This window comes from Paramormyrops kingsleyae, chromosome 24 (assembly GCF_048594095.1).
Source record: "Paramormyrops kingsleyae isolate MSU_618 chromosome 24, PKINGS_0.4, whole genome shotgun sequence".
NCBI classification, from domain to species: Eukaryota; Metazoa; Chordata; class Actinopteri; order Osteoglossiformes; family Mormyridae; genus Paramormyrops; species Paramormyrops kingsleyae.
Genome location: NC_132820.1, coordinates 13,835,402 through 13,848,297, shown reverse-complemented (window position 1 = coordinate 13,848,297; position 12,896 = coordinate 13,835,402). Strand labels below are relative to the sequence as shown.

The window sequence follows — 12,896 nt, the reverse complement described above, 5'->3', positions numbered from 1 at the left end:
TAATCGATGTCATTTCAACATATGTGTGCTATCTGGGTAAATGGTTCCACCGGAGCCTTTTGAGGGGAAGCAGGCATGGGATGAGGTGGCAGTGAGTGTGTCCTCATTTTCTAGCATCACCAAAAGCGGTATGATGATATCAGAAGACGGGGAAAGCAGAAGCTCGCTGCTGAACAAGAGCAGGGGCTGGGAATAGGGACTTAATTATACATGTGTGCTTTTAATTTAATTCTGGGTCTGCAGTTTTTAAAGTGTTTTAAAATGTTAAAATAAAAGGCAATGGGGCTGTTATTTTTCTACTCTAACAGTTCAGATTCCTTACCAGGCTACAGACGATTCAGCTCTTCTGCCTGCTGATCCCTCCTTACCCATGTTGCTTCTGGCGTGCTCTCCATTGTCGGCATCAGCACATGCAGCCAAGCAGTAATATTCCACCTGACTTAGCAAATATCTGAGACACATTTTCAGTAATCCAAATGTCCTTTCAATTACAGTGCGGGCTTAATTCCAATGAGGAACTCGAAAGATTTTTTTAATGATTGGTTTATTCTTTGCTTAATACACATATATTTTTGTTTGTTTCATTAAAGAGTATGATTACATGAAAGGACCAGATGTTTTTTAAATCAGTAATAAGGCGTAATATACTTATGTCTGAAATTAAGTGGATAAAATCCTTTAAAATGTTTTGATAACACAACTAAGGAAATGCCATTGCAGAGAAACAGGTATGCTTTTTAAACATTTCTTTAGGATTTCTTCTATGAAACTCCACAAATCAATTGTATCACTGCGCAGAAGATACAAATACGAGTAGCCCGGTGATACAAGTACAAGCAGTCCAGTGATAGAAGTATGAGCAGGTGATACAGTATGAGCAGCCCGGTGATATTTCTGCAATGTGATACAAGTAGAAGAAAATAGTTTGTAGATTAAACTGCTCACTACAAAGTCTGTGGATAATCTTCAGTAACTGGGTCATGATTTCTAGTAAGAGACATCGCTGTTTTAAATATATTTTTGGTGCTTTAATCACCACAGAAAGAATGCCATTGAGTCCCATTATATTCAATAGAAGCCTGACATGTTTTACAGCCAACATCTCAAAAACTAGGCAACTCCCAGAAGAACAACCTAGATGGATAGATAGCATAAATAGCACTAAAGCCCCCCTAAAACATATCTGCTTTCAGTTTTGGGTTGAAATGCCCCTTTAAAGCCCAGCAGAGCAAACTGATGGTTATAATGACATGGAAGCTTCTTCATTACCCCCCCCCCCCCAATCCACATGCAGCCTTTGATCACAGCTGATCACATATTCATGCTGGGAAGAGCCATCACATCTTAACAGATTCTCCAGATCTGACTAGCTATTATTTTGGCATCCTACACTTCTGCCTGCCCTGTAGCTTAATCAGTGAAGCGGCTGTTTACTTGCATTTCATCTACTGCAGTTTTTTATAAGGAGTTTCCTTTGCTTTTGTCACTCTCTGCCCTGATTCCCAAGCTTCCTTTATCACATTTTCTGCTCTCTTCCCCAGAGCTTTAGCTGCATCCCCTGCAGCCTCTTTTGGTTTGTCTGCTCTGGCTGCAGCTCTGGCTCCTTCAACCCCCCCTCCTATGGCTCCCGCTGCAGCCAAAACCCCCACAGCCACACCCACTCCTATTCCTGCTGCTGCTCCTGCCCCTAATGCCCCAACTGCCCCAGCTTCTGCCGCTGCTGCTCCTGTTGTCCCCAATGCCCCAACTGCACCAGCTTCTGCCGCTGCTGCTCCTGCTGCCCCTAATGCCCCAACTGCCCCAGCTTCTGCCGCTGCTATTCCTGTTGTCCCCAATGCCCCAACTGTCCCAGCTTCTGCCGCTGCTGCTCCTGCTGCCCCTAATACCCCAACTGCCGCTGCTACTCCTGTTGTCCCCAATGCCCCAACTGCCCCAGCTTCTGCCGCTGCTACTCCTGTTGCCCCTAATGCCCCAACTGCCCCAGCTTCTGCCACTGCTGCTCCCGCTGCTCCTGCCCCTAATACCCCAGCTACCATAGCACTTCTACATGCTGCACCTGCTGACTCAGCTACAAATTTTCCATAACCTCTGGCTACCGCTCCCACCAGGAGTCCAGCTGCCAATATAGCTGGCAGTGATAATCCTACAGCCACACCCAGCAGAGCCCCCAGTAAAGCCCCAGTAGTCACTCCTGCCACTAATCTCAGAGACTTGGTCCTCACTCTCTCTCTTGCTCGTCTCTTGATCTCAGACTCCTTTGCTTTCTCTGTTTCCTCCTTCATTTCTTCTTTTATCTTTTTCACCTCCATCTCTATAGCTTCTGCTATTACCTGGAGTGATTTATTTGTGTAATGACTGCCTCTGTTGTCTCTCACCATGTTCTCTATAGTTGTGAGCAGCTGTTTAATCTGAAAGCTGTTGCTTCTGTTCTCTGATTCATGCAGGTTTCCTCCAGAACTTCTAGATTTTTCTGATCCTTGGCCTGGTTCATGATCAAATGTTGATTCTGGTTCTAACAGCCAGTTCTTCATTTCCTCCAGTGCCTGAGCAGCCTGTGATTCCCCAGCTTCTCTCTTCTTTATCATCATTTTACTTAGTTGTTCCAGGAGATCTTCAGACTGAGCATGTTTATCTTTTCTGTTCCACTGCTTAGAGTCAATGACATGGACTCGGCCTTTACACTTATCAACAAGTTCCTCCAGATCCTTTTTTATCTTTACATACTTTGTAATGGTCTGGTTTTCTTTAAGCTCATCACCACGTGTGAAGAGGACAATTGTGTGCTTCAGGGCTTCCTCCCCAAACCACTTCAGTATCTTCCTCACAGTGTCTTCATCCTCTTTGGTGTGTCTTCCCACTTCCAGCACTAAGATGAAGGCATGTGGACCAGGAGCACACTCAGTGAGACAGGATATTATGGAATACTTCAGATCATTATCAGACCTGCCAGTGTCAAAGATCCCTGGTGTGTCAGTTACTGTAAATTTCCAGCCATTTATGTTCCCCTCTTCTGTTTGACAGTCTATTGTTTCACTGATAGGATCAGAGGAAACGTCAAACTTCTCTTCCCCCAGGATAACATTTCCTGCGCTGCTCTTCCCAGATCCTGTTTTTCCCAAAAGCACAATTCTTACTTCAGCAGGTGCTTTGGGAAAGAAACACGGTATCAGTTACAATGAATGGCACCATAAATGTGGTCATAATGAACATAAACATGTTCATTATGCTGTGGAAATTAACATTCTGTATCATCTTTAGCGGATCTTGAATGCAATTACTTTATTCCTTCAGCAGGTGGCAGTGCTGAGCTACACACAGCATGAGCACATGGTAAAGACCCTGACAGTGAGAGGTACTTATTTAACTCCTTATATTACTCAGATATGAACTCTTTCTGCTTAGCCAAAGGAAAACCTCATTTCTATACATAGCTTGATTACCTGAACACTAACAGAAAAGCTTAGACATGCAGCCACACTTAGCAATTTCACGACAGATGCTTCTGTCCAGCTCAGTGGATGTCAGTCTGGCTCAGGGGTCGGCAACCAAATTGCAAAAAGCCCACTTTTGGAAAACCATCGGAGCCGCAGAATTTTACTGGAAACAAACATTTATTCTAAATATTTTGTCAACATTTTTATAGACAACAACAATAAAGTGTAAAGAAACAAATAATTTTCAGTGTAGCATGGACCCTCGACCAAATGCCATGTCCCTAATTTTATTAATTAATATCATTTTCTTTTTTAAATTAACAGGTTAAGGTGTTCCACTACTGATTAAACAGTCTTTATCGTATTCAGCATGGTGTAGGGCTTTCCATTTTTATAATCTCCCGAGACGCCACAAAACTGGCAGCAACTGTGGCACAACTTTTAAAGCACAAGCTGACAAAATAGCTGTGAATGCATATGCTACTGTCCATTCATATATAAATTCTCGATATACATCTATTTTTTTCCCTATTTCACATCTTGATAACTGTTTTTAGCTGCCTTGCGACAAAATTTATTTAGATTTGTTTCGATACTTTTACTGTTATAGGCTATTATTTAAAACCGCTTTGCTCGATTCAAAATGAAGTACCTATTGGACCAATATTATCCAATCAGCATAAGCCACCTTAACTAAAGATTTTTTGAGGCGCTGCAGTATTCAGAACCGGATGTACTGAATTTCGCTGGAAGTACGTATGCATGATAGTCCGCTTTGGAGGTGCCTCAGGTTGCCGACCCCAGGTAAAGCCGATACCCCAGTTACAAAATCTCTGAAAATCAACTTGTGTGCTTCAGAGAGAGATAGACGGAGCACAGCTGGGAGACCCAGACAGCAGAGCAGAAAAGCCAGTGTGGTAACTGACTCACCAGCCATGCTTTCTTATAGGTCGGTGTCAGAAGATGCTTTGCACTGAGCGCCTATAACTGCAAGTGAAGAAACATGAAGGTTATGGTCTGTTTCAGGTATAAATTCACACAAAGTCTCACATTGGCGCAACTGTTTCAAAATTCTTTTACAGGTAATAAATATATGAATAAGGAACTTTTTACACATGTCTGGAATAACGAGATGGGAGGCATAAAACATAATTCATGTATAATTTAAAAAACTTATTCAACATGAGCAGACTGGATACATTTCTATAAAAAAAAAAATTAAAATCTGTAATTACATTAACTGCACCTTCATAGTGCCTTAATAATGCATTATATATGCAATATTCGTAGAATATTCAGTGCAGCTTTCTAATGCATTTAGAATACATTCATAGAACATTCATAAGCAGGATGTAAGTATATCGTAATATTCTAACATACTTTAATATACTTTAATAAACATTATATAATTACAATGACATGATAATACCAAATATTATGATCATATTATATATAATGTTTATTAATGGTTATTTAAGCTCTTAAGGTATGTTAGGATGTATACTTACAGGCTGCTTATGAATGTTCTATGAATGCTTTATGAAGGTGCAGTTTATGTATTACTAATGTTTCTGGTGACCTATACAATAACTAAATAAAGTAAATTTTGTATCAATGTAAATTAGTACGAATTGTTCCAGTAAAAGTTCAAGCTGTATAAATGAAACTGAATGTATTTAAAAAGCAACTAAACAGGTAAAAATGGTCAATGTTCATCCCCTTATAATTTCTTTCCATTATTACTGAATTTACCACCAAATTTCAATGAGTTCTGAATTAATTCAAATCAAGTTTTATTTTTCATATATGCAATTACAATCAACACAATATCCAGTGAAATTCTTGGTTGTCTGACTCCAAGACTTTGTGTTTTAACAGGAAACAGAAAAGTACAAAAATATAAACATTAAACATTGACAATGATTATAAATATGCATAAATAAGGTACAGTCACCTCAGGTCTCCTGATACAGTTGTAGCTGAAGTGTCTGCAGCTGATCTCCTGCCGTTAGATTATATGCGTCAAAGGTATTAACCTGTTCCTGCAGTGACATTGACATTTCCCATCATGCAAAGCTGCATGCCATTGTATATATTGCAAATAGATCCCCACCCTGAAAGTGTTTATCAAGGTTCCTCTTATGGAATAGAAATTGAAAGTTAGCTGCATTGTGAGATTGCTGTACTCTCTTGGGCGTTAGGCATAGAAGATATTGCTTGTTCTTGTGGATGGATGGGTGTGCACTTGAGTGGGGAACATTCTGTATGGTTAGAGGAAGGAAAGACAGAATAAATCTGGTAGCTAGACAGGAAAAAACGAGTATGTGAGGGGTGGGGTGCCCCGGTGTTAATGGGCAGAGGTATGAGAAACTGGAAGGGGAGAATCTTGCATGTACTAATTTGAGCTTAAGAATGTGAAGCATGTAAACTTAAGAAGCATGTTTTGAGAACAGTAGCATAATCAGTGTTAGTACACAGCTTCAAGATCACCTGACCTCTTGCAGCCTATGGGAGGAGTTTCAGTCTGGATTCAGGACAAAGCACAGCACTGAGACGGCCCTGGTCAAGGTCGTAAATGACCTGCTCATTACTGCTGACTCGGGCCATGTCAGTATTCTCCTGCTTTTAGACCTCACAGCTGCTTTTGACACGGTCTGCCACAACACACTGCTCACCCGGCTGGAGGCACTGTTGGGCATCACAGGCACTGCACTTGCTTGGTTTACATCATATCTCATGGGTAGGGAACAGTTTGTATCTATTGGTGATTTCAGGTCCCCTAGTGCCCCCCTCTCACATGGTGTCCCACAAGGTTCTGTCCTTGGCCCCCTGCTCTTCATCTACCTCCTGCCTCTTGGTCACATTCTCCGTCATTACGGCATAAATTTCCATTTCTATGCCAATGACACACAAATTTACATTCACACCTACATTTCTCCCATCCACTCCCTCCCTCGAATCTGGTCACTTGCCTCAATGACATTAGTAACTGGATGGCACACAAATTTCTCAAACTCAACCGTGACAAGACTGAAGTCATTCTTATTGCCACACCAACACTGCTGAAGAAGATAAATCAGTCACAGTTTTCCATACCTGGCTATTTCACCACTACTACCTCTGGAGTTAATAACCTAGGTGTCATCTTTGATTTTTCACTGTCTTTTGATTCCCGTATAAAACGTGTCTCCAGAACGGCTTATTTTCATCTAAAAACCATCTCCAAACTCCGCCCCTCACTCAACTTTGCTACTGCTGAGACCCTCATTCATGCGTTCATAACCTCCAGACTCAATTACCTCCTTATTGGTTTCCCAGCAAAATCATTAAACAGACTACAACATATCTAAAACTCTGCAGCTAGACTTCTCACCCGTACAAGACCATGTCAACATATCACTCCCATCCTCTATCAGTCACACTGGTTTCCAGATCAATCTTGGATTCAGTTCCTTCTGCTCATCTACAAAGCCCAGGACAACCCAGCACCCAGCTACCTCGCCGATCTTCTCACCTTATACAAACCCACCCACACCTTACGCTCTACTGATGCACACCTTCTATCCACCCCCTCTGCTCATCAAGACAGGATCGGGCAGGTATATAAGGAAGGTGGAGATGTTCAATATACTGGGGAGCAAGACCATTTATGACCTTAAAAGTCATCACAAGCACAGAGAGGGACAGGTAGGCAGTGAAATGTGTAGAAAATGTGAGTTATATGTGCAGATCATTTAGTGCTAGCGAGAATTTTGAATGCAATGTAATTTAGAGTGTGTTTTAGCTGGAAGACCAGCAAATAAAGAATTACAGTAATAACGGAGGGAAGAGGTTAGGGCATGAATGAGAGTTTCAGCATCTGTGTTGCTTAGCATGTATCAGGGCCTGGTGCAATGGGTGCGGTCGTGCACATGCACTCTGGGTGTTCGCCTGCTCTGGCCTCCCGCTTGCTGCACCCCATTACTTGGTAGTCACTCTGCAAAGTGTTCATGCTGCACTGTACTATTAATTAACTGGATGACAGTTTCGCTGGTGGTGTTTATTAATAATAATATTAATAAACCAAGTGAACACAGGGGTTACATGGTTGTCAATCATTTTTGCACAGATATTGAGTACTCTGTGGCCAGATGGATTATTCTGAAACTACTACTATTTCCTCACTACTAAATATTCCACGGTCAACTGCTAGTGGTATTATAACAAAGTAGAAGCAATTGGGAACAACAGCAACTCAGCCACGAAGTGGTAGGCCACATAAAATTACAGAGTGGGGACAACTCCATATTAAAGTCTCTGTAATAAGAATGGGATGTCATTTCATATGTCTGTAAAGGCAGGTGTCCAATAATTTTGGCAATATAGTGCATTAAAAAAATTTTTTTAAAAAAGGCAGCTTGCTTCTTAGTGGGAGCAGTAACCAGAGGTTACGGAAAAGCAGATGCATGCGCAAAAGCTGCAGCAGTTGAGGTATTAAGAGCATGGGCAGCTGGAGCAGCAGCAGCAGAAGCTGGGACAGTTGGGGCAGTAGTAGGAGTAGTGGGTGTGGCTGCGGGGGTTTTGGCTGCAGCAGGAGCCATAGGAGGGGGGGTTGAAGGAGCCAAAGCTGCAGCCAGAGCAAACAAACCAAAAGAGGCTGCAGGAAATGCAGCTGAAGCTGTGGTAGAGAGAGAAGGAAAAGCTGCAAAAGAAACTTTGGAATTCGGGCAGAGACTGACAAAAACAAAGGAAACACCTTATAAAAAACTGTAGCAGATTAAATGCGATCAACTGTGATCAAATGCTGCACGTGAATCAGGGGGAGTTTAACCGTCATCCTACCCACATATTTTATAAACATGGGCTACTGACTGGGGGCATCAAGAATAATTTACTGTAAGAAGCAATGATAATAGCGAAATAATGACAAAACATTTCTTCTCAATGTATTATTAGTTATGTGATTAATGTTATATAAAGATGAATGTCACTAATATTATTATTACAATTATTTGAATATTTTGTAAAATGAAAATCTATACTTTTCTTCAATACCAGCTTCTGCAGCTTCTATCCCAAGCACAATCCACATTATTACTTAAAAGCTTATTGACCCTCTGATTCTTACTGTAATGACCGCTGTCCGGCGAGCAGGCAGGAAGCGGGGAAATACAAGGCAGGCAGACGAGAATCCAAAAGCAAAAGGGTTTTATTCTGACGAACAGGGCAGACGGCGACAAACATCAATGACAGATCTGGGGAAAACGGACTCAGACACGGACTAAATACACAAGACAAGCCAAAAATAACAGGAAACAGGTGATCACAATCGGGGTATTACCCGTAGGTAATGAGGGGGCGTGGCGCACAGGAGGATCGTACGAGCAGGTCATGACAGAACCCCTCCTCCAAAAGGCACGCACTCTGAGGACGCCTCAGGGAAGGCGACGGACAAGACAAGACTGGGGACACGGGACCTGAAAAACAAGAGCAAAACATCAGCAAGACACAGGGTACAAAACCGAAACAAAGAATAAACACAGGGACAGGACACAAAACAGGGAACACAGAGAGGCAGACCAGGAAAGGAGACACAGAGGGCACAAAGAACGGAGGAACAAAAGGACCAGGAGGGAACAGAGGAGACACAGAGGGACGAGGAGCAGAAACAGGAGGGACGAAGGAAGGAGGCAGAGCAACAAAGGCAGGAGGACAATAGGAAGCCCGAGGGAACCCCGGTGGGTGAGGGAAGGCAGCCGCAGGGACCACAGGCGGATGGGAGGATGGAGCCGGAGGGGACCACACAGGGGAGGAGGGACAAATTGAGGAAACGAGGAGGAAGACGGAGGGGACCCTGCCGCAGGTGAGAAGGAGGGAGAAGCCGCAGCAGGCGATGTGGCAGCCACAGCCGGGGAAGGCGCCGTCCGACACCAAGCCCCAGCGGGGGGACCCGCAGGCGGCCGATGAGCCGAGGCAGGGGGACCCCGAGGCGGCCTACATGATTATTATGTGAAATAAATATTTGCATCTTTATTATGCAAATAAAGTTCTTATACATGCTCTAACATTCATGTTGAGCAGCTCTAGCGCAGTATAGAATAGAATAGAATAGAATCTTTATTGTCATTGTAGCAATGAGACATTGTACAACGAAATTAAAGTGCAATTCTCCAGTGCAAAATAAAAACACAGTCACTCTGAAAGAGCCTGAACGCTACTTTCTTTCGTACCTACAAACAAACAGTTACAAACATATTGAGGCTGCACTTGTTTCCTTAGCCAGTTTTGGCATGAAACATAAGGCTGTAACGTAAACAAAATAACACTGTAGTAATGTAAACATGAACGGTGCCCTGGCTCAAATTCACCACTTAGCAGTGTTCAGCATGGTGATGACTGAGGGGTAAAAACTGTTTCTCAGTCTATTTGTTTTGGTTTTTATGGATCTGAAACGTCTGCCTGAGGGTAGGCGTTCAAACAGTACATGTCCTGGGTGTGATGGGTCCTGAAGAATTTTCTTTGCATTCCTGAGACAACAGGAGCTTTGAAGTTCTGAGGAGAGAGGACAGTCAACTATCCTCTGAGCGACCTTAATAACCCTGTGAAGCTCTTTTCTGTGTCCCGCTGTGCAGCTGGTGAACCATGCACAGAGACAGTAGACCATGATGCTCTCTACTGTGCAGCGGTAGAAGGACACCATCAGTTTCTCTGGGATGTTGTTCTTCCTGAGAACCCTCAGGAAGTACAGTCTCTTTTGGGCCTTCTTCACTACCTCTGCAGTATGTGTCCCCCAGGTCAGGTCCTCGCTGATGGTGACTCCTAGGAAGCGGGAGTCTGAGACCCTCCCCACACAGACCCCTTTGATGATGAATGGCTGGATGTTGTCTGCCTTTTTCCTGAAGTCCACGATGAGTTCCTTCGTCTTTGCTGTGTTGAGGGGCAAGTTGTTATTACTACACCATTCTGTCAGTGTTTCCACCTCGTCCCTGTAGGCAGACTCATCTCCCCCCGAAATAAGCCCTACGACAGTGGTGTCGTCAGCGAACTTGACAATGTTGTTACTGTAGTGGACAGGAATGCAATCGTGGGTGTATAGAGTATAGAGCAGGGGGCTCAGCACACAGCCCTGTGGAGAGCCAGTGCTCATGCTGATGGGTGTGGAGTAGTAGGGGCCCACTCTAACCCTCTGAGTGCGGTCACTCAGGAAGTCCTTAATCCAACGACAGGTGGAGTGTGGAAGTCCTATGTCTTTCAGTTTGGTTATCAGAGTGTGGGGGAGGATCGTATTGAACGCAGAACTGAAATCTATGAAGAGCAGCCGTGCATAGCTTCCCTGCAGCTCTGGGTGAGACAAAACAGTATGGAGAACAGTGGTCACAGCGTCTTCCGTAGACCTGTTTGCTCTGTAGGCAAACTGGTGTGGGTCAAACATAGGAGGAATGAATGACATGATGTGGTTCCTGACTACCTGTAGCTTCTCAAAGCACTTCATAACCACGGGAGTCAGTGCAACTGGCCTGTAGTCATTAAGACTGGTGATGGTCTGTTTCTTGGCCAGAGGCACTATGATAGAGGATTTCAGGCAGAGCGGTACAGTGGACTGGGACAGAGACCGGTTGAATATCCTGGTGAAGACCCCAGCCAGTTGGTCTGCACAATCCTTCAGCACGCGTCCCAAGATGCCGTCGGGTCCAGCTGCCTTCCGTGGGTTGACAGTCTTCAGCGTGCGTCTCACCTCGTGCTCCCCTACTGTGAAGATGGGGTTATTGTTGGTTTCTGAATGGAGTCCGTCTGTCTCTGGGTGGTCCACCTCGAACCGGGCAAAGAAGTGATTGAGTTCCTCCGCCAGCAATAGATCACCCCCCACATCACCGGCACTGGTCCTATAGCTGGTCATATGCTGGACACCCATCCACACCTGCCTGCTGTTATTGCTGTCCAGATGTTCCTCAATCTTCCTCTTATAATCTGACTTGGCCTTCCGGATGCCCCTCTTCAGGCTAGCACGGGCTGAGCTGTAGAGAGCCTTGTCACCAGACCTGAAGGCAGTATTCCTCTCTTTCAGCAGCCTCTGGACTTCCCTGGTCATCCAGGGCTTCTGATTGGGGTAAACGCAAATACGTTTATCCACTGTGACAATGTCTGTGCAGTTCTTGATATAACACATTACACTGTCACAAAATATATAGTATATATTATATATTGTATATATATATAATAGTATTATATAATAATAATAATAACATAATAGTAGGGATGTAACGGTATCAAAACTTCACGGTACGGTAATACCTCGGTATGAATGGCACGGTACGGTATTTATTGAATCATTTACAGGAAAAACAAAACTAATGAAGAGACTCGAAAAAAGTGCCAGAAGTGTTTATTAAACAGTTTACATGAACACTGAACATATCAATGGCATACAAATTAGCCATCTATCTGTAAACTTTGAAACAGGAACTTCAATTTTTCAATTTTAATAACAAAAAATTATTAAACCATGTAAAAAAATAAAGTTTCAATTTAGTATTTCCATCTCTTTTCCTTCGCCGCTACTAGCAGCACCCGCCATTTCCGCATTACTGGATCTGTAGCGACAACAGACCGCAAAGGATGATGACCACGCCTGGGCTGATGGGAATTGTAGTTCCTGCTACCTCCCGTTCGCCATTCGCCTGAGCAAACTTTTCTCAGAAGACCTATCGTTTTATCGAGTCATGCGACCACGGTAGTATCGAAAAAATTTGCTATTGCGGTACGACGGTATTTACAATACCGTTACATCCCTACATACTAGTATATATATAATAATATTATATATAGTATATATTGTATATAGACGTCAACTACAAAGGTCCATCATTCGGGGCAATTGCTTAATAATACTTCATTTGTTTTATTATAGAGCACAATGTATTGTCCTTTTTGTGGCTTCAGCCTGCACTCGCTAAAAGCATTTTGCAGTTCATGTGGCAAGGACATCAAAATCTTGTGTGAAGTTGATTGGCACTGAAGGTTAGCGTTTCAAAGACTACTCATTTTAAATTCGAGTGAGACTACTGTACAGAATAATTATAAATTAATACATGATGTTTTAACAACAGGATTATCAGTGAGTGACTTAATGAAATTTGATGATATTTTGTACGAGGAAGCACAGTAAAAAGTGCAATGGAGTCATTTCATAATTTCCGGGTTTAAAAGAGAAGGAGAGACAATCATGTTTCAAAAGGAAAAAAATACAACTGAAAGAGAGCAGTATGAAGGTAACCTCTGTGGAGGAAGGCTAATGATTTTTATGTAGTCCATTCTATTGTGTATTTTATTGACAGTGAACCTATTAACATTGGTCTTCATCTCTGTTTCCCCCTAGATTTCAGTAGCCCTTATGCAACTGAAGGATGGAGCAATCAAAAAGAGGAACAGTCCTCCCACTTGCAGTGAATCCAGAGTTGGATGCTGAGCACTTGCAAAAAGCTG

General features: G+C 43.1%; 1 protein-coding gene across 1 annotated transcript; it reads right to left on the bottom strand.

The window, feature by feature from the left end:
- Positions 1-731: 731 nt before the first annotated feature.
- On the bottom strand, positions 732-5,722 carry LOC111845506 (uncharacterized). The gene is made up of 3 exons (XM_072706697.1): positions 5,389-5,722; positions 4,365-4,421; positions 732-3,145 (listed from the first exon to the last, which is right to left on the bottom strand). Exons 2-3 carry the CDS (start codon positions 4,369-4,371, stop codon positions 1,446-1,448), a joined length of 1,707 nt encoding a protein of 568 aa, XP_072562798.1. The 5' UTR covers positions 4,372-4,421; positions 5,389-5,722; the 3' UTR covers positions 732-1,445.
- Positions 5,723-12,896: the final 7,174 nt, after the last annotated feature.